General features: G+C 41.7%; 2 protein-coding genes across 4 annotated transcripts in view; both read left to right on the top strand.

Annotated features, from left to right (window-relative positions):
• LOC139562170 (LIM domain-binding protein 3-like) overlaps positions 1–22,302 on the top strand; it is a 58,633-nt gene extending 36,331 nt beyond the window's left edge. Inside the window, exons 6-18 of the mRNA XM_071379570.1 lie at positions 2,651–2,680; positions 4,087–4,253; positions 4,386–4,422; positions 5,040–5,142; positions 7,960–8,096; positions 10,660–10,893; positions 14,647–14,679; positions 15,614–15,945; positions 16,045–16,378; positions 16,497–16,677; positions 16,795–16,915; positions 17,140–17,255; positions 17,377–22,302. Coding sequence (XP_071235671.1) covers positions 2,651–2,680; positions 4,087–4,253; positions 4,386–4,422; positions 5,040–5,142; positions 7,960–8,096; positions 10,660–10,893; positions 14,647–14,679; positions 15,614–15,945; positions 16,045–16,378; positions 16,497–16,677; positions 16,795–16,915; positions 17,140–17,255; positions 17,377–17,466 — 1,915 coding nt within the window. The 3' untranslated portion in view covers positions 17,467–22,302. The remainder of the gene's footprint in view (positions 1–2,650; positions 2,681–4,086; positions 4,254–4,385; positions 4,423–5,039; positions 5,143–7,959; positions 8,097–10,659; positions 10,894–14,646; positions 14,680–15,613; positions 15,946–16,044; positions 16,379–16,496; positions 16,678–16,794; positions 16,916–17,139; positions 17,256–17,376) is intronic.
• A 430-nt stretch (positions 22,303–22,732) lies between these two features.
• bmpr1aa (bone morphogenetic protein receptor, type IAa) overlaps positions 22,733–27,373 on the top strand; it is a 71,577-nt gene continuing 66,936 nt past the window's right edge. For all 3 annotated transcript variants that reach the window (XM_071380517.1, XM_071380512.1, XM_071380514.1), the window contains exon 1: positions 22,733–22,983. The gene's annotated coding sequence lies outside the window, so the exon portion shown is untranslated. The remainder of the gene's footprint in view (positions 22,984–27,373) is intronic.

Genomic DNA, 27,373 nt, shown 5'->3' with positions numbered 1-27,373 from the left:
TGGAAGGTCAAACGTTTCAGGTAGCCTAAGTTAAACAATTTAAAGGCAATGATACACTCAATTAGTTTTCGGTATGTAAACTTCTGACCCACTGGGAATGTGATGAAAGAAATAAAAGCTGAAATAAATCATTCTTTCTACTATTATTCTGACATTTCACATTCTTAAAATAAAGTGGTGATCCTAACTGATCTAGGGAATATTTACTAGGATTAAATGTCAGGAATTGTGAAAAACTGAGTTTAAATGGATTTGGCTAAGGTGTATGTAAACTGCTGACTTCAACTGTATATTTATGTTTATTGAAAAAATATATACAGTACCAGTCAAAAGTTTAGACACACCTACTCATTCAAGGGTTTTTTATTTATTCTTACAATTGTCTACATTGTAGAATAATAGTGAATAGATCATAACTATGAAATAACACATGGAATCATGTAGTAACCAAAAAAGTTTTAAACAAATCTAAATATATTTTCAAGTAGCCATCCTTTGCCTTGATGACAGCTTTGCACACTCTTGGCATTCTCTCAACCAGCTTCATGAGGAATGCTTTTCAACAGTATTGAAGGAGTTCCCACATATGCTGAGCTCTTGTTGGCTGCTTTTCCTTCACTCTGTGGTCCAACTCATCCCAAACCATCTAAAATGGGTTGAGGTCAGGTGATTGTGGAGGCCAGGTCATCTGATGTGGCACTCCATCACTCTCCTTCTTGGTCAAATAGCCCTTACACAGCCTGGAGGTGTGTTGGGTCATTGTCCTGTTGAAAAACAATTGATAGTCCCACTAAGTGCAAACCAGATAGGATGGCGTATCACTGCAGAATCCTTTGGTAGCCATGCTGGGTAAGTGTGCCTTGAATTCTAAATAAATCAGAGAGTGTCACCAGCAAAGCACCATCACACCTCCTCCTTCATGCTTCACGGTAGGAACCACACATGCGGAGATAATCCGTTCGCTTACTCTGCGTCTCACAAAGACACAGCAGAATTAACTCTGGGTCTTCCTTTCCTGTGGCGGTCCTCATGAGAGCCATAGCGCTTGATGGTTTTTGCGACTGCACTTGAAGAAACTTCAAGGTTCTTGAAGTTTTCCGCATTGATTGACCTTCATGTCTTAAAATAATGATGGACTGTCATTTCTCTTTCCTTATTTGAGCTGTTCTTGCCATAATATGGACTTGGTCTTTTACCAAATAGGGCTGTCTTCTGTAAACCACCCCTACCTTGTCACAACACAACTGATTGGCTCAAACACATTAAGAAGGAACGAAATTCCACAAATTAACTTTTAACAAGGTAAACCTGTTAATGCATTCCAGGTGACTACCTCATGAAGCTGGTTGAGATAATGCCAAGAGTGTGCAAAGCTGTCATCAAGGCAAAGGGTTGCTATTTGAAGAATTTCAAATATAAAATCTATTTTGATTTGTTTAACAATTTTTTGGTTACTACATGATTCTATATGTGTTATTTCATAGTTTTGATGTCTTCTACCATGTAGAAAATAGTACAAATAAAGGAAAATACTTGAATGAGTAGGTGTCTCCAAACTTTTGACTGGTACTGTACATTTGCGCAATGAGCATTTGTTGTCTCTCAAATTCATTGTTACAGTTGTTGGTTAGCTAGCTACCGATTTTTTTTGGGGGGCGGTTTATTTTTATTTTTTTGCAATATTAGCATTGGCATGAAATCAGTCAACACCTCAAAACAAGACATGGTATCAAGTTGAAACGAGCCACTTACGATTCCCCACATTGCAGTTTCTTGTCATTGTGGGTAGCTATCTGGCCATCCAGAATCACAACAATATGCTGACTTCTGCCCCATGAAAGTGCGCACATAGTTTTCGTGAAGTTATCAGCTAACCGATCTATATTCCTTGTTACAAATGCAGGTCACCTGTTGCAATATTCAAGTGTATTTGTTAGATTCCATCCATTCTATGAATGTCTTCATGCTGCTCACCTTCAAGCATAAAGCCACCCAATCACCATTAGTCACCAAGCCTTCGCTGATCTTTTTGCATTTTATTGATTTAGCAGACGCTCTTATCCAGAGCAACTAGGATTAAGTGCCTTGCTCAAGGGCACATCTGCATATTTTTCACCAAGTCTGCTCTGGGATTCGAACCAGCGGCATTTAGGTTACTGGCCCAACCCTCTTAACCGCTAGGCTACCTGCCACCCTTTTACATACCCTCACCCACACTCATAATTGCCTTTCAAATACCTGAAGATCCCAGTACAGACATCCCAGTACAAAATCTATAGTTTAATGAAAGGGACTGTAAACTCTTGATTTGTATCAATGTATGTAAATATATAGACACACATGCTTCATGTAAACAGAGAACTTTCTTTAGAAATTGATGACCAGACAAATTGTTTTGTTCATATGTGGAGAAAAGGGAAATTTCTCTTGGTGAGTTTAACGAAAGCTGAGGGTCTCACTCTATGCCTTCCGCTACGGGGCCCATATCTAATCCTCCCTCTTTCACTTCCTCGGTTCCTCCTCAACAAACCCAATCACCGCACTGTCCATCCATCCCACCCACCATGCCATGCTGCTTCCCCCCCACCCCTCTCCATCCATCCATCCATTGCCCCACCTCGCCCCGCCCCACCCCTTCCCTGCCGAACAGAGAGGAAGTCCCAGCCGGCTCCCCCTTGGCGTAAGTAGACCGCTCTGTGACAACCTACGAAGCACAGCCTGTGTGCTGTCTCCTCCCTCCTTACGTCCGTTCCCCTCACTGCTAACCCACTACATCCTCACTCTGAATGGAGATTTTGTTACCCATGGCAATTTTCTACATGCCACCAATTGGTGTAGTTTGTGGGTTGATGGAATGATGTCTAGAATTGCCGGATGTTGCCTCTGCACCGTAATGCAATGATGACGTCATAGTTTGATGGGAGTCGATTGCAGAGCAGCTGTTTGTCGAGGACATCACTATAAGTATGGTGTTTTGATATTCAGGGATTGTGGGTCTTTATCAATGACTGATTACTAACAAACAATTTTTCATTCCGTTGGAAAATTGTGCTGAAATTGTATTGTGATTGAAATGCATGGAAAACAGCCATGGATTAGACGTTTTCATGGCAAACAAAACATTTTGTTTTTAGAAAAGCAGAGTGTGTTGCAAACCGATATTGCTCAACAGGTCACAGAATCATAATTTTGTTCTTTTGGCATTTAAAAAAAATTAATATTTTTGTCTTGGTATAGCAAACCGTTTCTTAGACGGAGTCCACTGCCCTGCTGGCTACACAGGGATTATTTATGTTTCAAGGCTCTCTGTAAAATAGGTTTCATTGTCAGCTGCGACGTTATCACAGGTCAGTAATCTCTTGTATTACAAAAGAACTGCATGATTTATATGGATATAAAAAGGAAATTAATGGAGGATGAACACATTAAGTGCTGGCCTCAATACTCTGACCCTCCCAATCAGTAATGTGCAACTGACCAGCACTAGCTATGCCATATACCAGGAACTATACTAGTTAATAATGACACTAAACTGAATGTTCTGAGCTCTTTCCTCCTGCTAGAGGTACAGTATGTGTGTTTTTATTGTATGAAATTAGATTTCTGAAATATGCTGTAGAGAAAAGATGCCACAGGGTCCGTTATGTAGCCATAGTGCTTTGCGTGCAAGCTTCTGCAAATAGGAAACTATTAGACAGCTTTTTACCATTTTATCACAGGTTTGCTGCTTTTTAATGTCCAGTTTTTAGCTCCTCTCTTGCAGCTCCCCTTATGCAAGACCGAGCCTGTTTTTTACATCTCAAATTAAAAGTGAAGAGGGAGCCTTTGAAATAGATCCTCTCCCAATTCTCCTAAATGCTCCTTAGTCATCTAAGTAGGCTACAAAGGTTAGTTATAGTACTTTATATGTATACACTCAGACATACCCCAATAATTTAAAAAATCACCACCAGACTGCAGTTTTTAACACTGGGATCAGAATCCGAATTACACCCCACATTTCCTATTTGCCCTGATTGCTGTCAGGCTATGGTGGGCATGAATTAGTGCCAGTGTGACGAGCCAGTTCTCTCTCTGTGGTTCCAGTTCGCTCCCAGTAAAAGACGCTCAGGTAGACAGTGCCTCCCCAGTTTATCAGGCTGTGATCAAGAATGCAGACAGGGACATGGAGTTGAATGACTGGGCCCGCAGCTCCTCCCAGGTGCAGTCCAAGTCCTTCCGCCTCCTCGCCCACATCACGGGAACGGAGTTCAGTGAGTAGTGCTGCTTTTCTATTTCTATTCTATTCTTGTTTAATTTAGTTTAGTCTACCCCTCTTATCCTGCCAAACACTCAGTTACTGATGGTTCTTCTCTCTCTCTCTCTCTCTCTCCCTCTCCCTTTAGTGCAAGACCCAGACGTGGAACATCTGAGGAAATCAAGGTAGGCAGCTAGCAGCAGCGACCGGTGGCCTAGCAAAAAGGCTGTAGTTGGTTATTGCCCCAGATGAGCCCAGAGCAGAGTTTCTGCTGTTAGCTAGTGGTCAAAGGTCACTGAGTCACTCAGCCCTACCACAGGGCCCAGCTCCACACCACTCTCTGTGGTGAACTTGAAGGTTAGAGTGTGAGTCATGTCCTGCTGAGCCAACCGTGAGAATAGTATGAGGTGTATCGACGCTGCAGTGCCCCTCACATGGATTACGGATAGCCCTCATGATGAGCAGTCTGTTAGACTCCTCCAGCTGAAATGCCACGGAACGTGTTGCTGCCACACACACAGAGCAGAAATATCACTTTTTGTTTCTTCATGAGGGATTTCTCAAGCCTGGGCTTATTCCCTGATACAGTATGGTGCAGGACGTCATAGATCCACCCAGTGGGGTTGTGTTGATTTGTGTTTGTTGAGGATGTGGGAGCCCCCAGTGCCCTCTGACCCTCACAGGAATCAGGCAGGGGAGTGGAGGCCACAGTCCCTAACCTGTCTCTCACCCCCCCCCCCCCCCTTTTCTTCCTTTCTCTCTCTTCCCCCCATTTTCCTTTCTCTCTTTCCTCATGCCACAGGGAAAAGTTTGACACAGAATTTAAAGGTCCACGTTTTGCCAAATTGAAAAATTGGCACAATGGCCTGTCTGCTCAAATCCTTAACCTGCCAGAAAAAGCCCTGGTTTAAAATATGTGTCAGACCGAACGTAACTGTAGCAACCAGAGAAATGCAGAGCAGGTAAAACAGTTGGACTGTGAGTGAGGAGAAGGTCAGGCTAAAGATACTGGAATGTGAGTTAGTGGAAAGAGGGTTGTTCAATACTTGTTGATCACATGTTGTAATGAAGGTTTTAGCCCAATGTCATATTCTCCCCTTATTTTGGCTATTTAAGTTGATGCTAGCTTTCTAAAGTAATTGCAGCTGTATAAGAAAGTTGTATTGTCTTTCAACTGTAAATTATCACTATTTGAGTTTGACATTGTGATAAGTATGAATAAAAACAATACCACTAAATTAAACATTTTCCTTTAGTTGCTTTCATATCAGATTGTTACTCTGAAAAGAGAAGAGATTATGTTTTGATGTAGCAGTTTTTACAGGCTTTAAATGGAAGTTATGGAGGAAATAGTTGCCTACCTTTTAAAGCAACCTAACACCCTCTTAGAGACAAACAATTATACATATGAGTCATCACAAACTTCAGTTGTTTTTTAAAACTTTCACAGGAACCATTTCACCACAAGGAACCATTAAATAGAACTTAAACGAGATCTCAGGGTGCAGTTAAGGATAAACAATTCCCCCATATCAGGAAATGTCGTATTGAATCTCAAGATGAATCACTCACAGATGAAACATGGCGTGTTTGTTTCCCTATCCCCGGGCTCTGACTCATTGGAATGTGTGGAGAGCAGCAAACCCTTGCAGCCTATGAGAAAGTGAGGAATTTGAGAATTTCACAGAGAGGATGAATGGCATAAAGTAAATGAAGGATAATTAGGAGTGCTGCCTGCATTGTGCAATGCACTGATCTTTAAAAATATGAAAAGGATAGGTTCCTATCTGGCTCATGGCCAGATGGCCACGTGATTACGAGTATGACTTCAATCAGAAGGAAAATGATTGGATTCCATATTGACCATGAGTTTGCTTTCGACTTCAAGGAGAGAAGTTCATCCATTTTTTTTGACAGTATCTTTCAATTTCATCATTGGTAATTGAAAAGGCTTGAATAGCTGTTTTCTTTTCAGCTACCAAGGGCAGGGCTATTCACTATTTAAGCAAGTTGGTAAAGGATTTTTTTCACTGAAGCTCCTTATAAAGGCCTTGTGCTCCTCTGTCCTCTCATTTGTGTTTCAATTACTTTGGCATTCGAGCTGTTCTATAAACAACTTGACCTACAAAGAAACGGAGAGATTTGATATAAAGCAGGAGGCTTTGGAATACCTTTTCCATACATAATACCAACCTACTGTATATTGCATCATGTCAAGTGTTTTGTAAGATATCTATTACAAATACAATCTCAAAGCGATTGTACAATGTTATCCCGAAAAGTTCTTTAGAAACACTGTCAAAATAAACCAAGCTAATTAGCATATGACTCGCAGAGGATGAACTGACGTGCTTCATTGGTACACCTTTAGAAAACAGGGCTTTGTTCTTCTCCACACATGCCATTTAGTCTGTTGGGCCATTTCTGTGTAATTATTGTACTGAACTCAACCATCATTAGCTCTAGTATAATCATGCCATCAATTGTTAGCAATTGTTGATCCTCTTGATATTACGTAGAAGCAGTATTACATCAATGGTCTGTCCATGAGGCAAGAGTCTCTGTAGCTGCTACTATAAGGAGGGGAGATGTGGCTGAAGTTAGGGACTATCATATCAGGATTGAAGCACAGCCGTCAGACAACACCCTGTTGGGTTTCGTTCCGTCCTCCTGCATAAGAAAGGCGAACAGGAAGTCAAAAATGTGAGTAGTGAGAGTCGGCGAGGCGATGTTTGAAGGTGTTGAAAGCCCTTTGAAATGTAACTCTGCTTGTCTGGTTGTAACATAGGGGAACTGGTGTTACTTAGCTCTGCTGTGGGCTGATGAGTGGATTATTACTGGCCGTTTGTAACTGTTGGAAATCTCTGCTAACTGCCTCTTCCCTGACTGGACATGCTCCTTGGCATCATTCCCCCTCCCCCTTCTTCTTCACCTCCCCTGAGAGATATTTCCACCTGCATGCAATGCATGCTGGGTAGACAGTGTGTTTGCACTGGAGTGCCTCTGGGTGGCTGACCCCTCTCGCCCTTCATCACGCCTCCTCTTCCTCCTCTATCATACTCAGGCCTCAGTCTCCGCCCCACATACAAGATCTCATTCTCCACTTCAGTTCCATTCAGTATTCTGCTCCGCCTATCCCTCACTCCCTCTTTTTTTTTTTTTCATCACAGATTCTAGAATTGACACACCAGACATTCCAAAACATCAGGACCGGCGTCATTGCTTCGCATCAAATTTCGGCACATCACTCCATAGCTATCTCATCCCAACCTCAACTCCAAATTAGTGGAAAGTAATTTGGTGTGTGTGCTCAGTTCCCAGCAGGATTTGTGTTTTTGCAGTTTGTGACTTCTTGGGACCTAGGGCTCATTTTAGGGACCTAGGGCTCATTTTAGGGACCTAGGGCTCATGTGACTTCCTATTTTCTTAATGATTATTTTTGAAAATTATAATGTTTTCAAAAGCCTCAAGGACCCAACTGGTTGTCTCAATATTATAGAGGAGCTTGTGGCAGTAGGCGATAAGAAGTTATGTTGTAGGTTTAATTCATGGGTCTAATGACAGTTTTGGCAATCAAGAAGGTAGAGTTAATGTAGACCTACTGTACGTCCCGTTTGAGAATCAGGTAAAGGGCACAGAAGGTGAGGGGTACCTGTGGACAGCTATGTGTTTGTGTCTGTCTTCATGTTGTGTGTCTGAATCATTGTGTTTCCTTGTCTTAGTCTTGCCTGTATCGCCTGTCTGTCAGTGTCTTCCTCATCTACGACAGCTCTCCAGTAACCCATCCATCCCCCTCCCTCAACCCCCTCCCACGAATCCTAACCTCCATGGTTAAAGCTCACTACTGCTTTGATGTACAGTAGACAGCTGAACATGGTAAAATTACATACCTGTTGTCTCTAAACCACCTAGTACTAGACCCGTTGCCCCTGCCTTGACTATCTGTAATCTCAATTCTCATCCTCCTAATTGCCTGTAAGAGCATGCACCAGTCTCTCTCTCCCCCTTGCTAAAGACTCCCCTCCCTTGCACTTGCCTGCCCACCTCACCAGTATTATGCAAACACACGCCAGTGTTTGCCTACCTACCGCGGAGTGGTCTCTCTCTCCCAGAGAATGAGGAGCAGCGTGAAATGGTAGGCGAGGTGTCAGGTTGCCTGCCCATGGAGCTGCCTTACTAACCCAGCTGCTTTAGTGGGAGAGATCACAATTTCCCTATGTTGACAGTTGTGCCAAGCAGATGTTACCAGTGGGGGGCGCTATACATTTGCTACTCTTTAAAACTATCACGTTAGTGTCCTCAAGTTTTTCCCTTCCACAGTGAGAAATTAAATGGCGTCATTTAGTTTACAGGTCAAGTATTTAAAATTCCAAACTGTTTATAGATCATTGACAGATGAAAGAGTGGTGCATGTATGCAATCTTCTATTTTGAACATCTCAGTCAGGTGTGGCCTCTTTCTACTTCTATCTAGTTCCCCTTGTGTTGTTAATCTGAGGCACCAGATTTTGACTTCAGCCTTCAAAGCACACTATCCTTAATCTGCCCCTAATTTGAAACAGTCATTCCCTCGGAAACATCTGGAAATACATCCCAGCAATTCAGCCAATGCAATCTATTAATCCTGCACGAAGAGGGTAAATGTATTTTGAAGGCCAGTGTCCTCTGTGTGTACCTAATGACCTGCACAGAATGCCCATTTATGTAAACCCCTTGTTGTGAGGCAAGTCTGTGTGTCTGTGTCTGTGTACATGGCTGTCTGCGTTCAAATAGAGATCCAGTAGTATTGAAGTTAGATGTCTGTACCTATGCCAGATGAGTTAATGTAACTTATACCCAAGGATGGCCAGTTGAAACACAATTGAGAGGGGTTTCCTACACTCCCATCCGCTAAAAGTTACTTTGTTGAGGTCTCTCTAGAGCAGGGCTCTTCAACCCAGTAGCTAGAGAGCTCCCCTCCTGTAGGTTTTCAATCCAACTCCTGTTGTAACAAACCTGATTCAGCTTATCAACCAGCTAATAATTAAAATCGGGTGTTCTAGATTAAAATAGTTTATCCTAGTAATAGGTTTCATTGGTTGGATTCGGAAGTAATTGAAGATAGTGGCTTTTGTATCTGTGTGACTGGCCTGTCCTGTCCTTGTACCCAGCCTCAAATGCACTTCCTCTGTTAACTGTCACTCAAACTGAGAGCATCTACCACCTGTCTATCTGTGCTGATCCTCCCACCTCCCTTGCCGACACACCAACACTCCACTCCTCGCTCCACACATCTAGCTGTGAGACACACCATAGACAGACCCATTATCACCACAACCTAGGAGCACTGCTAACCTCCAAAGTTCACCACAGAAAGTGATGAAGGGTTAAAAGACCGCCTGAGACCACTGTTTCCTGGTCAGATTGATGTCCAGGAGAGGAGGTCAGGGTGCTGAAAGTGAGTAGGGGTCAGCCATCGGTCTACCACCACCAGGCCTGTTGCTGCTAGATGCCTGCCACCCTCTCTGTCCCCCAGCCTGCACCAGCCTGGGCAGCTCCCCCTGGGCATTGCATTCGTTCCGTTCTCTCCAGTCCTCAAACCCACCTTCTCCCGCAGTCATTCACTCAATGTTTTGGCCTCATGTCAAAGTCAGCTGTGTTTAAATGTGAAGATCTGGGGAGCCTCCACTGTTCGTTTTCACTCATGTTTAAAAGTAAATTCACAAATGTTCTGTAGCGTACACTCATTGATTATGCCATGCTCACTGAGTGTGTTCATTTTTCTCTCCTTTTTGCTGTTGTTGGTATATACTCTGTTTAATCCTTTTCCCCAGCAGAGTTTATGGCTGAAACTCTCCCAACATCTTATATTGTCTCTGATTATATTATATTAGTATGATACACTATACAGTTCCAAATCAATATGTAATGCACTGTGTTAATTACGTAAGGACTGTGTATATCAAGCATATAGTCAGGTGGTGCCCTCTTGCCCTGGACATGGTTGATGAAGCGTTCGTCTTGACGCAGTTATTTAATCATTCCCCATTATGCTCAATCGATTCCTGCAGTAGCAGCTAGGCAGCTTTCCATTAAGAGTGAAATACAACCAGGTATCACCCCACTCACCCCTGCCAGTCTCTGTGCTTTCTCCAGTGACTCACCCAAAATCGATAGTTCAAATGTCCGTTTTTATCTTATTATGAGCAGATTGTGAGTTTTTTTTTCTGCAGAGGGTTTTTTCCTCACCTCTGGCACTAAATCCTGATATTGAAAGATAAGACTTGTGAATAATTGTCATTGATTTCATTTTCTACTCTTTCTCCATTTGTTCCTTGATGGACATCCTTGCTTTGGGCTGAGCAATATCAAGGCTTTTGGTTTTGCATGTGATTGAGGCCATATAACCTTACAGGTGTATTTGTGCTGACATTAACCCTCTAGTTCATATACACACAGCCCTACATATGGGTTTCGGCCCCAGACTGCTGATGGTTTTCTCTCAATGCAATTTAACCTCTTATGCAGTAGCTCTGTTGAGCATGCTCCAGTTTCCACCAGCCCCACACATGTCGCTCTCCCTGCTAGCGCTGCTTCGCCCAATCAGGCAGCTTCGCCTACTGCTGCTTACCGGTCTCCAGAGCCCGCCCCCGTAGCCCCTGAACCCACCCCTGAGAGGTAATTCTGTGTGGGTTGAACATTTTTGCCTGTTGTGGTTTTATTGTCCTCCGCCAACTGGGTGCTCTTCCTTTTATTTGGTGTGTAGCTATATTTGTGTGTGTACCTTCGTTGAGGGGGACTGTTTTGTTCTGATGTTTTCCCCTTTGTCATCTGTTTCGTGATTGATTGAACATAGATTGAAATGTGTGTTTTTGTTTTCATGTTCCAGCTAAACCGGTAAAAGGTTTCATGAGCAGTATGTGTGTAAGTGGCTAGGGCTTTGGGTTTAGTACATTCACAAGGGAGAGTGTCCATATTCAGTGTCCAAGGTAAGTCAAACAGTCTGATGTTGTGATCACCTGGACTGTGTGGAACCTGTGAGGAGAGAGACACTGGGGAGACCTGACCTCCCATGTCTGTGATAAGAGCGTCTGCTAAATGACTTAAATGTAAATGTAAAATGTGAGCAGTGTGAGAACAGAGAGCCTCAATGCAGTGGAGTACTGTAGTCATACAGAGCGAGTCTGCAAAACCCATCATCCTTTAACCCGTAACGCCCTCATCATCATAACCATCCATCCTAATCCTGTTTTTTTATTTGACCAGCCTTAACACAACAGATATGCCCTGGGCCTGTGCAAGCTGTTTCTTCTGTGGTTGGTCATCACTGCCATACCCCCCCTTGTAAAGTGTTACAAGAATGAAAGTGAAGATTTATTTTGGTCACACTTTATTTGGGTAGTCCCCAATATATGATATCTAGATGCTCAAACTATCAACTGCAAATCAGTCTATATGCAACAGCTTGCTAGCGTTAGCATATAACTTATTTTGGACATAATTACATGGGACAGATATTGCATCTTGGTGAAATACCCAAGATCACTCCCTTGAACCATCATTGGGGGGTGTCCCAGATTACTTTCTTGGACTTCTGGATTTGGTTTTTGGACCATTCAGAGCCATGTTTATACACATTCTTTGGACCCTCACAGATAACCATGTTTTGGCCTTCACAGCAGACGAATGGTAGTTTGTCAGTAGGATTTCTAATGTTTAAAACATTTTGTGTCCTGTCTAGGGGACCAAGAAAGGCCATACGTATTGACATTGGACAAATAGAATGTTGACAGGCAATTGAACATACAGTACCAGTCAAAAGTTTGGACACACCTACTCATTCAAGGGTTTTTCTTTATTTTTACTATTTTCTACATTGTAGAATAATAGTGAAGACATGAAAACTACGAAATAACACATGGAATCATGTAGTAACCAAAAAAGTGTTAAACAAATCAAAATAATTGTTATTTGAGATTCTTCAAAGTAGCCACCCTTTGCCTTGATGACAGCTTTGCACACTCTTGGCATTCTCTCAACCCGCTTCATGAGGTAGTCACCTGGAATGCATTTCAATTAACAGGTGTGCCTTGTTAAAGTTCATTTGTGGAATTTCTTTCCTGCTTAATATGTTTGAGCCAATCAGTTGGGTAGGGGTGGTATAAAGAAGATTGCCCTATTTAGTAGAAGACCAAGTCCATATTATGTCAAGAACAGCTCAAATAAGCAAAGCGAAATGACAGTCCATCATTACTTTAAGACATAAAGGTCACTCAATGTGGAAAATTTCAAGAACTTTGAATGTTTTTTCAAGCACAGTTGCAAAAACCATCAAGTGCTATGATGAAACTGGCTCTCATAAGCACCACCACAGGAAAGAAAGACCCAGAGTTACCTCTGCTGCAGAGGATAAGTTCATCATAGTTACAGTTTAAGTCGGAAGTTTACATACACTTAGGTTGGAGTCATTAAAACTCATTTTTCAACCACTCCACAAATGTCTTGTTAACAAACTATAGTTTTGGCAAGTCGGTTAGAACATCTACTTTGTGCATGACACAAGTAATTTTTCCAACAATTGTTTACAGACATATTATTTAGCTTATAATTCACTGTATCACAATTCCAATGGGTCAGAAGTTTACATACACTAAGTTGACTGTGCCTTTAAACAGCTTGGAAAATTCCAGGAAATTATGTCATGGCTTTAGAAGCTTCTGATAGGCTAATTGACATCATTTGAGTCAATTGGAGGTGTACCTGTGGATGTTTTTCAAGGCCTACCTTCAAACTCAGGGCCTCTTTGCTTGACATCATGGGAAAATCAAAAGAAATCAGCCAAGACCTCAGAAAGACAATTGTAGACCTCCACAAGTCTGGTTCATCCTTGGGAGCAATTTCCAAACGCCCGAAGGTACCACGTTCATCTGTACAAACAATAGTACGCAAGTAGAAACACCATGGGACCACACAGCCCACATCATTCCGCTCAGGAAGGAGACGCATTCTGTCTCCTAGAGATGAACGTACTTTGGTGCGATAAGTGCAAATCATTCCCAGAACAACAGCAAAGGTCCTTGTGAAGATGCTGGAGGAAACGGGTACAAAATTATCTGTATCCACAGTAGAACGAGTCCTATATCGAGTCCTATATCTACAGATAGCTCTTGATAAGTGCATGAATAGGACAATTTTTCTGTCCTGCTCAGCATTTTAAATGTAACAAGTACTTTTTGGTGTCAAGGAAAATGTATGGAGTAAAAAGTACATTATTTTCTTTAGGAATGTAGTGAAGTAAAAGTAAGTTGTCAAAAATAAAAATAGTAAAGTACAGATACCCCAAAAAACAACTTAAGTAGTATTTTTATCAAGGCACAAGGTGAGACCCAAATGCAGACACAGGAGGCAGAATGGTCATGCAGGCGGGTACAAAGTCCAGAAACAGGCACGGGTCAAAACCAGGGGGGGCTAGAAAAAGGAGAATGCAAAAAGCAGGAGAATGGAAAAAACACTGGTTGACTTGGAAACATACAAGATGAACTGGCACATAGAGACAGGAAACACAGGGATAAATACACTGGGGAAAATAAGTGACACCTGGAGGGGGTGGAGACAATAACAGGAACAGGTGAAACAGATCAGGGCATGAAACTTGAAAGTATTTTACACCACTGGTTTGAAGTGAATTTATCTCGCCTGCATGTTAGTGTGTTTGTGAGAAGTGGGTCCTCTGGCTCACCTTAAAGATTCCTGATAATGATGTCATTGATTTCTCTTTAATGTAGATTGGATGTGTTAACTAATGTTGCAAGGTGTGTTGGCCTTTGCAATGGAGCCAGTTGTGGTGGTTGTGTGCAGAGTGTAGAATATGAGTGGTTTTGTGCGTCTAAGCATATGTGTGTGTGCAGTATCATATATGGTTTCCTTGATTGATGGTGATGAATACAAAATATGGTATATAGGAGCAGAGCTGTGTATCAATTTCATTTGGTTTGGCAGTGTTAGGATCTTGGATTTTCAGAACCTGTTTCATTTGTCTCTCTAGGACATACAATTTTTCTTTGTGTGAATGTGTGCTCGCACAAAGGTATTACTATGAAACCAAGTTCACCTATACCTCAAAGGGACTGCTGATTGGGTGCTGCCCTCTTCAAAAGCTACACAGCTGACTATGTGGTCAAACTAGCAGTTAGTATGAAACAGGTGCGATCTGATAATGTTACAATTTGTGAGAAATCGGATGATTCTTGATTTACACCCCATCTTAGAGTAAACTGGAGAAAAGTTAGATGGAATAATCTGCAAATTAAATATTTAAAAACTGGATGCCATTATCGGTAATAAACGTCTTGCATCTTGCAGGTTTAGGTGTACTTGGCCTTAATCCAAATAACTGTGTTTGACCCCAGACCCTTTTCTGTTGCGTTATAGCTACAGTCTGCAACAGTCTGCCTCAGTCTCCAGGTACTTTTGTGGGGAACCTTATCCACATGGCACTGCTCATAGAACATCTGGATAGTGTGCTTCCTTCCCTTATTGTCAACTTCACCTTTGAAATAACACACACTTATTCCCCTCCCTCTATCTTTTAACTCTAAGGATGATAATCATGCTTTGACAGTGTTCATTTAACCTGCGTTTTAACCTTCCCCTTTCTTACAAATGTATCAACCTGTTTCTCTCTCCTCTCAAATGAAATCGGTTAGCGGCTCTGTGAATCTCTCTCACTGCTATATCCGAGGCTCTCTGTTCTAACACTGTCTCTCTGATACCAGGCTGTCTTTCTTTCTCTCTCTCTCTGTGGGTCTCTGCTATATTAAACTTCCACTAACCTTTACGTTAAACGTGTCTGGGGAAGTGGAGGAGATCCAGGTAAGACCCAAAACATATGTGGACACAGTCAGGAAGGAGATAGGTGGCTGTTCAGCATACTAGGTTTTATTTTGAGGCATATTCATGTTAAAGGGATATGTCGGGATTTTGGCAGGGTCAGATAAACCCGTGGATATGATTTTTATGTCTCTGCATCCAGTATGAAGGAAGTTAGAGGTAGTTTTGCAAACCAATGCTAACTAGCGCAATGACTTCGAGCCAATGCTAGTAAGCAATTGGGCTAGCGCTAGTTAGCAACTTCTTTCAAACTACATGCAGATGGTATCCATGAGTTCATCTGACTCTGGGGAAGTAAATACAGGGCCTCATTGCCAAGATCCTGAAGTATCCCTTTAACAGTATCCTTATGAGTAACTGGTACTTGTAGTACAGTTTCCCAATTTAGATAGTTTATATAATATATCAATGACAGTTCAGAAAGCTTCTGAAGTAATACGACTGATAGAGATATGTTTGAATCTAGGTGGTGATGATGTCACTCAGCTTCTTGTTTATCCTTCTGCAGCCTATATGGCCAGGCTCCCCCCATGCAAAAAGCCCCTCCCATGTACCAGGGGCAATCCATGTACCAGGGGCTTTGTATGCAGAAGGGACCTCCCATGCAGCAGGGACCTTCCATGTACCAGGGGCCTGCTATGCAGCAGGGACCTCCCATGTACCAAGGGCCTCCAATGCAGCAGGGACCACCCATGTACCAGGGGCCCCCCATGCACCAGGCCCCGCCTATGCAGCGACATCCCATGCAGCAGCAGCCTCCTCTCATGCAGCAAAGCTCCATCCAGATCCCTGTGGGCCCTCCTCCACCCAAGGTGGTCAGCACAGCCTGCATTGTGCCAGGTAGTTACAGCAGGTGGCGCTGTGTGGCCGTTTGTTTGTGTTAATAATATGGTAAGTATGGATAGTGTTGACCTAACCGGGTGTCTCTTTGGGTCATAGCTCCAGCCCCTGAACCCCCCTCCAGCAGGCCACCCTGGATCACGGACAACTCTTTTGCCAACAAGTTTGACCCCAGCAAGAGCACCAGCACCAGCATGAAAGTGCCTGCTCTACCTCAGAGTGCCCCACCAGCACCGGCCTACATCCCAAACCCTGGCTCCGCCCACGCCCCTCCCTCTGCCCCAAGCCCTGCCTATAATCCCAGCCCCGCCCCCTACAACCCCGCCCCTGCCCCCTTCCCTCCCATTGCCCGGGGCGTAGCCCAAAGGGCGGAGCGCTTTGCTGCCAACAGCAGCAGAGCACCCCTCTGTGGCGCTTGCAACAACATGATCCGGTAACAACAACGATACACCGTCAGTGGAAACACACCCACTCAAACAGAAACACAGTGTTTGGCTTCAGAAATGGTCGTATTCACCACCTTTGTCCTCATTCGCTATCTGTCGTTACAGGGGACCCTTCCTGGTGGCCTTGGGTCGCTCCTGGCACCCAGAAGAGTTCAACTGTCACTACTGCCACACATCGCTGGCAGACTGCAGCTTTGTGGAGGAGCAGAACGCAGTGTACTGTGAGAACTGCTACGGAGAGTTCTTTGCCCCCACCTGTGCACGCTGCAACACCAAAATCATGGGGGTGAGATGTCAGACACAAACACACAGATATGTACGACACACACAAAAACGCTTTGTTTAGCCTATGCAGCATATACCCACAAATGCACCCAGACAATAACCCTTTGTCCCTGTGCAGGAGGTGATGCATGCTCTGCGGCAGACATGGCACACCACCTGCTTTGTGTGTGCTGCCTGTGGCAAGGCCTTTGGAAACAGCCTATTCCACATGGAGGACGGGGAGCCTTACTGCGAGAAAGGTACTTTACGTAAATGGAATGGCACATAATGAAAAGCCACAAGTGTTAAATGTTTCCTTTAGAGCCCAAACCAGCTTCTGCTGACATTTTTGCCATAATGTACTCTGTGAAAAACAGCTTCTGCAACTGAACTACATTTGAATTATACACATAAAGACACGTTTTTTATGCGTGTAACTTTGCTACCATTTGCTAGTGTTTTCAGTCTATCCTCTCTTTTTCAGATTACATTTCACTCTTCAGCACCAAATGCCATGGCTGTGACTTCCCAGTAGAAGCTGGAGACAAGTTCATTGAAGCACTGGGTCATACCTGGCACGATACCTGCTTTGTCTGTGCGGTAAGAATGACTACACAGCTGTACATGTTCCTGATGTATAAAACTGTTATAACTAAGATCTCTGGGAATGTACCAAAAATGGCTGATTTGTGAGATTCATAATTCTGTTTGTCTCCCACAGGTGTGCCATGTGAACCTGGAGGGCCAGCCCTTCTACTCCAAGAAGGACAAGCCCCTGTGCAAGAAGCACGCTCACGCCATCAACGTGTAAATGCTCCATCTGCAGCCTTATGGGGTGGTGGGCAGGTACTTACGTATCTATGCCCAAGCCTTGGCAATGAGCCCTGTAGAGGGGGCATTGATCCCAGTGTAAATGATGAAAAACACAAGCTGAAGATGATAGCGACAAGATTGACCGTCAGTCGTGACAAAATATTAGTTAGGTTTGTATTTATTAATTTCACTGACAAATGAATTCTAATGTATATTTTATATCAGAGAATTCTGATGTAAACCCTTTGCTATTCCACTGAGTTCCTAGAGGGCCTCAATCCAGGGAGGTTGGAGCTACGGCCGACAGACACATGCAGACTGAGTGGAGTAGCAGGGTTCTTCAGTAAATAAGATGCCTTATTTCACAGCAACACTGTGTGCTTTGTTTTGAATGTAAAACCCCAAATAGCGAACCACAAATAGCTTGCAGTGATGTGGTAAGATCGTTGTAGGATTGTATACACTAGATTCAACATGATAATGCCTCACACTGTGAACTGATACAGTATATCATGACACATTTAGGCCTACTAATACTGTTGGATTTCACAGAGCTATTATACATTATAGTTTAGTAAGTGATATTTATTGCAACTTTGACAGTTATATTATTTATTTACATAGAATAAAATGAAAGCATAACATCCATGGATGTTTATATTGCTGATAAAGCAAAAAAGTTATATTGCCTTTTGTTGACAGCTGCATCATACAGAGAGGTTCAGAGTATTATATGAAGTACTTCACTCACACTTTTTCATCCTGGATTCATTTGATATCCAGTCAAAAAACAATACAAAGATGGCAATATGTTACATTATGATACAGTAGTAACATACAACTTTAGGGATACAGGTAGAAGATGAGGAAACTTATATTTATGGGGTAGGGAAGTTAGGATTTTTGGAATGTGTCTCATAAACGTGGAAATCAAGGAAGTACCCTGGATCTTTTTACAGCATGTAAGAGAGGCAAGCACTGGCTTGGGGTCTTACAAATACATTTTACACAGCAAATGTCTATGCATCTCTGTATGAAGCGCTACAATTAAACAAGAATTTATAGGAAATATCTGTCAAGGCCAAAAACAGCCATTCACAATAATTTCGCTCTCACTAGCACACACCTTAAAGGTCAGTTGTGACCTTGTGCTTGTGTACAGATGCTTTACTTTGAGTTTATTTTATACACCTGTGTATTTTCTGTGTTTGTGTATGTATGCATGCAAGAGTTTGTACATGATTGTCAGTGCATGTCTACTGAGGCAACATCAGTATTAGTTACTGTATGTATTTGTGCCACTAGAGTAGCAAGGTTTGTGATTTGACATAACTCTGAGAACACTAGACTAAGTACTTTTGATATGCGTATGTATGTAGATCAACGAGTAAGGAAAGCATAGTCAGTGACAGTTCAGAATAAACCTTACATGGTACCATTGAGGGAAATGAAGGAAGACTTGAATTGTTGCTAAATAGTTGTTTAAGCGACTCGTTTTTTTGAAAGTTCAGCATGTTGAAACTAGTTATATAGTTTCCAACCACTAGAGTGCAACAGAGTGTTGAAACCATGCTGGCTACTTGGTATGCCTCACACGCTAGTCACTATTTATACATAGTACACTCAGTGTATGTTCCCGTGGTCCCCACCCCAGCAAACACTACAAAGCCATTTGTCACCCCTGTACACTGATCATACGCAACAGCTCAATGTCAATATTTTTTACAGACCCCATGTGTCAGCCATGTACTGTATTGACACGTCCTCCATAATCAGATACATAATCTATATTGTGAATTTTGCCAAGAGGAAGAGGACATAATGCTTAATCAAGATGTGTAGAACTGAAAGTTGATGTCAACATGATGATAAAATGGCTGTGCATCCCATTAAGGCCATTTTTAGGCAATACTATTTTGTGTTACCTGGTATCTGAAGGACCTTGTCATCAGCCCAAACTGTCAATATACAGTACCAGTGAAAAGTTTGGACACACCTACTCATTCAAGGGTTTTTCTTTATTTTTACTATTTTCTACATTGTAGAATAATAGTGAAGACATCACAACTATGAAATAACACAGTTGGAATCATGTAGTAACCAAAAAAGTGTTAAACAAATCAAAATATATTTTAGAATTTAGATTCTTCAAAGTAGCCACCCTTTGCCTTGATGACAGCTTTGCACACTCTTGGCGTTATATCAACCAACTTCATGAGGAATGCTTATCCAACAGTCTTGAAGGAGTTTCCACATATGCGGAGCACTTGTTGGCTGCTTTTCCTTAACTCTGCGGTCCAACTCATCCCAAACCATCTCAATTGGGTTGAGGTTGGGTGATTGTGGGGGCCAGGTCATCAGATGCAGCACTCCATCACTCTCCTTCTTGGTCAAATAGCCCTTACACAGCCTGGAGGTGTGTTTTGGGTCATTGTCCTAAAGAAAAACAAAATGATAGTCCCACTAAGCGCAAACCAGATGGGATGGTGTATCGCTGCAGAATGCTGTGGTAGCCATGCTGGTTAAGTATGCCTTTAATTCTAAATAAATAACAGACAGTGTCACCAGCAAACCACCGCTACACCATCACACCTCCTCCATGCTTCACGGTGGGAATCACACATGCGGAGATCCATTCACCTACTCTGTGTCTCCCAAAAACACGGCGGTTGGAACCAAAAATCTCAAATTTGGACTCATCAGACCAAAGGACAGATTTCCACCGGTCTAATGTCCATTGCTCGTGTTTCTTGGCCCAGTCTCCTCTGAACAGTTGATGTTGAGATGTGTCTGTTACTTGACCTCAGTGAAGCATTTATTTGGGCTGCAATTTCTGAGGCTGGTAACTCTAATGAACTTATCCTCTGCAGCAGAGGTAACTCTGGGTCTTCCTTTCCCGTTGGGGTCCTTGTGAGATCCAGTTTCCTCATACCGCTTGATGGTTTTTGCGATTGCACTTGAAGAAAGTTCTTAATTTTCCGGATTGACTGAGCTTAATTTCTTAAAGTAATGATGGACTGTCGTTTCTCTTTGCTTATTTGAGCTGTTCTTGCTATAATATGGACTTGGTATTTTACCAAATAGGGCTATCTTCTGTATACCACCCCTACCTTGTCACAACAGAACTGATTGGCTCAAACGCATTAAGAAGGAAAGAAATTCCACAAATTAACTTTTAACAAGGCACACCTGTTAATTGAAATGCATTCCAGGTGACTACCTCGTGAAGCTGGTTGAGATAATGCCAAGAGTGTGCAAAGTTGTCATCAAGGCAAAGGGTAGCTACTTTGAAGAATCTCAAATATAAAATATATTTTGATTTGTTTAACACTTTTTTGGTTACTACATGATTACAATCAGCCCTGAATGCTGATTGGCTGACATCCGTGGTATATCAGACTGTATACCACACACCCTCGTGCCATATTGCTTAATTCTGCAATTTAGAAAATAGTAAAAATAAAGAAAAACCCTTGAATGAGTAGGTGTGTCCAAACTTTTGACTGGTACTGTATGTGGTTCCAATGCTCACTTCTGTAGTCAACATTGGCAATAACACTATAAAACAATAGTGTATCACATATATTACAGTTTTATATAATTTCACAGTCCATTCCCAAATATGACCATAATTTCTCTCTGCTGTCAGTCATTCATTCCATTTAGGTAAGAGGTCTCTCTGGTGCATCTCTGCCCTCTGTATAGAGAGACATAAGTATCCTCATCATTCTCTTCACTCTCAATTCTTCCATCCCTCCTGGCTAGTTCTCCCTAAACAATCTACATGACACACATGTTACTTTGCTATGACACTGAATTAAGACGATCCCTTTTAATGTCAGTTTTGTTTGCTGAGTGGTCTTTCTGATTTTGGTTCACACGTTATTTCTGTATTGCTGTATATTAAACACTTGTAAGGCTGCAAGATTATATATTTATATCCAGTGTGTAAAAGGGATTGCTTTTTCTTCCATGTTCTGTGTTGATGGGGGAAAGTATTTTTCTAGAGTAGTATTTTTCTTAAAATAGACATACTTGGAATGAGATAACAACCACTTAAATCTGATAATTTATTTACTTATTTAAACATTAATTTGTTTTTGAAGCACTAACTGAAATATGGCCTTGATCTTTGAGTAGTTGTATGATTTTATTTTTTGGGGCTGGACTGTGTTGGAGGAATAGGATTGTTGTCATTTTTCTGTTGTATATTATCAATAGCACATGACCTTGCTTCATCTCTTGCTGCATTTGTACTTAGAACCCTATCGTCTTTATAAACAAGGTATTTTTATGTGGAACATTGATGTATTTGGAGTGTAAAACCCCATATTTCAAATGTATCTCCATGCCTGGCCTGCGATAACACTAACTATGCATCAAAATAGGAAAATGTTTTATGCATTGCTTTTAGTGAACTGCATCTGACTGCTATCAGAACAGAATTACATGGAGAAAGGATATACCTTGAAGATTTTAGATTTGAACAGTAGTCTACTGTGACATAGTATATATAATTGAATGAGATGAATCTGTGCGTGTGTGTATCAATCTTGGGAAGGAAATGGGCTTGATTTCCTCTCTATCGAGATCTTCCTGAATGGACTGTGTTAGAGGGATGGCCTTAATTTATGCATGCTGTGTATTGAATACCATGATCTTAATGTCCTGTATATTGTTCAGTAAAGACTACCAATCACAATTTTTGGTTTTACAACCACACGTTTGCCTGTATTACGGGAGTCAATGTTGAAAGGCTGCTGGTATCTCTAGATCTCTAGGACAGGTTGAATCTTTGAAATTTGTCAATAAACATTTTATTTCACAGCGGGAATGTCTTTCACCTTGATTTATTGTTCCACCTCATCTCCCTTATTCTTCATCTCCTATCCTCCTCATCACTATCCTTTCCACCCTTTAGTTCTTAATCTCCTTTATCCATGTTCTTGAATCCCTCATCTCCTCACTCACCCTTTCCACCTTGTTCTCCTTTTTCACCCTCTCTTTACTTCTCCAGCTTCTAATACCTCTCCAGCCCATTGCCTCCTCCCTCTTCCACGCCACCCTTCTTCTCCGACATATGTCTCTTACTCTCCAGACTGTTCTATTTGCGAGTAGACTACTGCATGCATGTGCCTAATTTGATGTCAGAGAAATACGAATACGGTAGATCTGTCCATTTACGCCAGGGGGCGTTAGAAGTAATTGGGACATACTTGAATTATCCATAGAAATACTCCCACCGCGATCCGCTCCCCCTCAAATGGTTGAGCACTCGCTGCAGTGATTGGAAGGTTTTGGTCTGGAATTATCTCGTCTCGCGCAGGACTGGGTATGTGCGCTTGATCAAATGACATAGTCGGAGCCTGAAACATAGCAAGGAGAGCTGGGCCGAAGTAAAACAGAATTTTTGGAAAATATACACAACATTTTGCAACTTCAATACGAAATATATAGATATAAGGGAGTAAACCCCCTGAACCAAAAGGATTGGCCACATCTGCTGGAGAAAAAGGTGAGGTGGGATTACATCTAGGCTACATCAAACCTATGAATTCTGCTTTGACTTTGTGGAAAAAGTTTGTTTTAGCTTCTGAAAAATAACAGAACGTAGCTGAAGAAAAGTTGTCTTCATTATAAAAGTTGTTGTAGGTATATTTTTGTTAGACTATGTTGGCAGTGTTTTGAATGTAGCCACTTGTTTGCCAGAGTTTACTATAAGTGAACTAGATTGTCGGCGCTAGCTCGCTAACGTTAGCTTAGCCACTTAGCCAAATAAATGTAAATAGCTAGCTAACTCGTTTTCTAGTAACGTTACTTTAACTAGCAAACCTAACACTGAACTTTGATATTTACAGAATTGGTTATCCAGAGTATTATTTGTTTATTTTTTGCCTCCAGTTTAAGTCGTTTTATAAATGAATTCACTCGCTACACAATGAAAGTTGTCTTGCTAGTTAGCACAGAGCGGTGCTAGCCTGCAACAATTATTGTACTTACTGCGCTTCCGGAGACATTGCAACAATGTGTTACAAATTTGACTGAGTGAATGTCAGGTTGGAACCATTTGTGTCAAATTATGATATTAATCAAGTCTTTTTCCCTTCCTGCAGAGGTTGACTACGTTTAGTTAATAGTCAACATTGTTGACAAGTAACGTTAGACAATATCTTTGAATTTACTAACTTTTCAAGCCTAACGTTCCTAAATATATTGATTATACATTGCTAACAGTAACTTTAGCTGTTCACCGATAAAAACGGTCAGTTGTCTCAAAGTAGGCAAATTCATTGTTCTGTCGTTGTGAGTGTGTTTTGTAGTAAGTGTTGACGGTCCAGAGGACTGAAGAAGGCATAATATTACCACCTCAAGTACTGATAAAAATAATCATCCAAGTGGGCATTAATGATGCTTATTTATAGGTGTTACACACAGGATATTTTTTTTGCATTTCAGAACATGTCTGTTGCTAATAGTGGAATGATAGTGTTTCACACTATTACTAACCCCCCAGTGTTGATTGGCCATGATATTTGCCTATTGATTTCTTCCGCTAGGGGGCATCTGTCAAAATGGGAAAGCTGTTCTGACTTTGGCTGTGTTATTTAGTGTAAATTGCTCTGTCATTTCCTGGTTGTTAATTCTACACTGTTTGCTCAATTTCAGTCTGAGAAAACAAGCACTAAATAGTGTAGCTAATCATTGTACCAACTAAAATATATATATATATAAAATATCAAGCGGGAGTTGAGCCTTTTTTACTTTGGGATTTGGTCCAACAGCTTACAAACACCTGTAAAAACAAATGTTTAATTGAAAATATATTTTACAGTGATTTTTATATGGTACAATAATTCCTTACACTAATCCTATGTGTAGCGCTATTTAAATAATGAGACTTCACATCAGCTCTCAATTTGCTAGCTATAAGCACACACGTAGTTTGAATGATGTGGTTTTGGGATAGGCTATCAAATTTTATTTGTCACATGCGCCGAATACAACAGGTTGTAACCTTACCTTGAAATGCTTACTTACAAGCCCTTAACCAACAATGCAGTTCAGTAAATAGTTAAGAAAATATTTATAAAATAAAAAAAATTGAACTATATATCTTTATCCTGTAATCTATGGCTTCTGTTTGGGATATGTATGTATGGTTACTGTGGGGGACGATGTCGTTGATGCACTTATTAATGAAACCGATGACTGAGGTTGTATACTCCTCAATGGCATTAGATGAATCCCGGAACATATTCCAGTCTGTGCTAGCAAAACAGTCCTGTAGCATCTGCGTCATTGACCGAGACACTGGTACTTCCTGCTTTAGTTTTTGCATGTAAGCAGGAATCAGGAGGATAGAATTATGGTGGTCTAGAGTTATTTTTTTCTCCTTAGGTTGCACATGTGACATGCTGGTAGAAATGGTAAAGGTAAAACTGATTTTAAGTTTGGCTGCATTAAAGTCCCAGGCTACTATGAGCGTCATTTCTGAATAAGCATTTTCTTGTTTGCTTATGGCCTTACACAGCTCGTTGAGCGCAGTCTTAGTGCCAGCGTTGGTTTGTGGTGGTAAATAAACGGCTACGAATAATATAGATGAGAACTCTCTTGGTAGATGGTGTGATCTACAGTTTATCATGAGGTACTCTACCTCAAGCAAGCAATACCTCGAGACTTCTTTAATATTAGACATTGCGCACCAGCTGTTATTGGCAAATAGACACACATCCCCGCCTCTCGTCTTACCAGACGTAACTGCTCTGTCCTGCCGATTCACGGAAACCCCAGCCAGTTCTAGATTATTCGCTTCGTCGTTCAGCCACGGCTTGGTGAAACATAAGATATTACCGTTTTGAATGTCTCGTTGGTAGGATAGGCTTGATCGTAGATCATCCGGTTTATTTTCCGGTGATTGCACGTTGGCCGGACGGATGGTATTGGCGGTTTACCCACTCGCCGACGAATTCTCAGAAGGCACCCCAACCTCCGCCCGCTGTATTTCCGTCTTCACGCGAATGACACTGATTTGGGCCTGGTCTCGGGAAAGCAGTATATCCTTCGCGTAGGACTCATTAAAAAAAATCTTTGTCCAGTTCGATGTGAGTAATTGTTGTTCTGATGTCCAGAAGCTCTTTTTGGTCATAAGAGATTGTAGCAGCAACATTATGTACAAAATAAGTTACAAACATTGCGGGAAAAAACACACAAAATAGCACAGTTGGTTAAGAACCCGTAAAACGGTGCCAGGTCAATGGTTGAATTCCCTGTGGACTATCATCATTGCTGATCATAAATTGTTCTATCATCAACATGTAATGTGATAAAGTCCTCAGTGATGATGAAAGTATTAATTCATGTTTTTGGTCCCTTGCTAGTTCATTTGTCTGGATGTGGTATGTGGCCTAAATTGAAATTACAGTTGTATGGCACAATATTTAATCTGATGTTGTAGGCCTCAATTATACACACCACATTCAATCAGCAAACCTTGTTAGTGATTGTGTGAAAGTATTGGGTTGTTAGTGAGACACCTTCAAATCTGGCAATACACACACTCCAAACACTCATATACACACACTACTTCAGTAGCAAGAGGTCTGCTTTTCACAGGGAAAATACTCAGTGTCTCCTCTCTCACATGGGAGAGTCGGATCTGAATGGAACATTTTTGGCCATGCTTTTCTCATCTGTACAAAGTGAAAAGCTGGTTTTAATTTGAGCCTGGAGTGGGATGGCACTTCATTGTGCTACCCACAATCCAATGCTGAAGGCAACCTTGGAGTGAAAGGGGTCCGGAACGTAGGGAGGTCAAAAACCAGATGGAGGCCCTGACTGTGAAACTGTCTACTTTAAGGGTCCTGGAGGAGAGGCATGGGGTAGGAGAAGTAGATTTATATAGGGGGAGGAAAAATAAATTAAATCTAAAGTCTAACATTATACATATGCCAGACAGCTGTACATTCTACGGCTTATCCGGAGCTCTCCATTACTGAAATAACACAGGCCAGTAGTTGGGGAGGGAGACTAGGCGAGGATGAAGAGGTAGAGGAAGAATGGCTAATAAACTCATGGTGAGGATTGTTCCAGGTATTCAAATCATAAGCACTTGACAAGAAATGTCAATATTTAGACATAGCTGAATGTCTTCATAGTTCATATAGACCTAAGCCTAGTGTCTCTAGCAGTAATTGTGTGCCAGTATCTTGATCTGACACAGTGACTATAGCAGGAGTCTAGCCCTGCTCCGGAGCTGAGGGTGATTCATTAGCCAGAGCTCTGTTACTGCCCAGATTCTGGAGTGAACGTAATGGAGTTTAGACAGAAATGGGCATGGATTCAGTAACTGGTACATAATTCAGATATGATTTATATGCACATGATGTACAGATCAGAGGTTTGCTCTTTATCAGGAGGATATAGCTAGATGGAAGTATCATATTTTTGATAGAATGATTATCAAGTATGGGCCATTTGTTTTGTCTCCCATGCTCCTGCTCGACAGCTGCCATTGCAGTTGAACTTTGAAATGGGCATAGCCTACATGTGGGAAATCAAAATATGCTTATGAATGTACTCATTAAATATCCTACATTGTTTTCATCAAGTCCATTCTTAGTATGTGGTGTGTGTATTGATAAGACTATTTATTTCCTAGAAATACAGTTTCAGTACTAAAGTCTTAACATAAACCAGAACTTGCCTGCTCTTGCTTGCTTTTAGTGCAGGGGAAGAGGGAAGCAAAACATTCACGTGCTCATATATTTTCTCAAGCACTTTAAATCCACAATGCTTGTTTTTCTAACCTCCCTTTCTGTTTAAGAATGTCTTTCCCCCTGCCTTGCTTCTGTTGTCCTGCAGCCCTCTCTCCCCTCTCTGAGAGCGTTTCCAATCTGAGGCAGAGT

The sequence above is a fragment of the Salvelinus alpinus genome, chromosome 32 (assembly GCF_045679555.1).
Source record: "Salvelinus alpinus chromosome 32, SLU_Salpinus.1, whole genome shotgun sequence".
NCBI lineage: Eukaryota > Metazoa > Chordata > Actinopteri > Salmoniformes > Salmonidae > Salvelinus > Salvelinus alpinus.
This window is presented reverse-complemented; position numbering and strand designations above follow the sequence as displayed.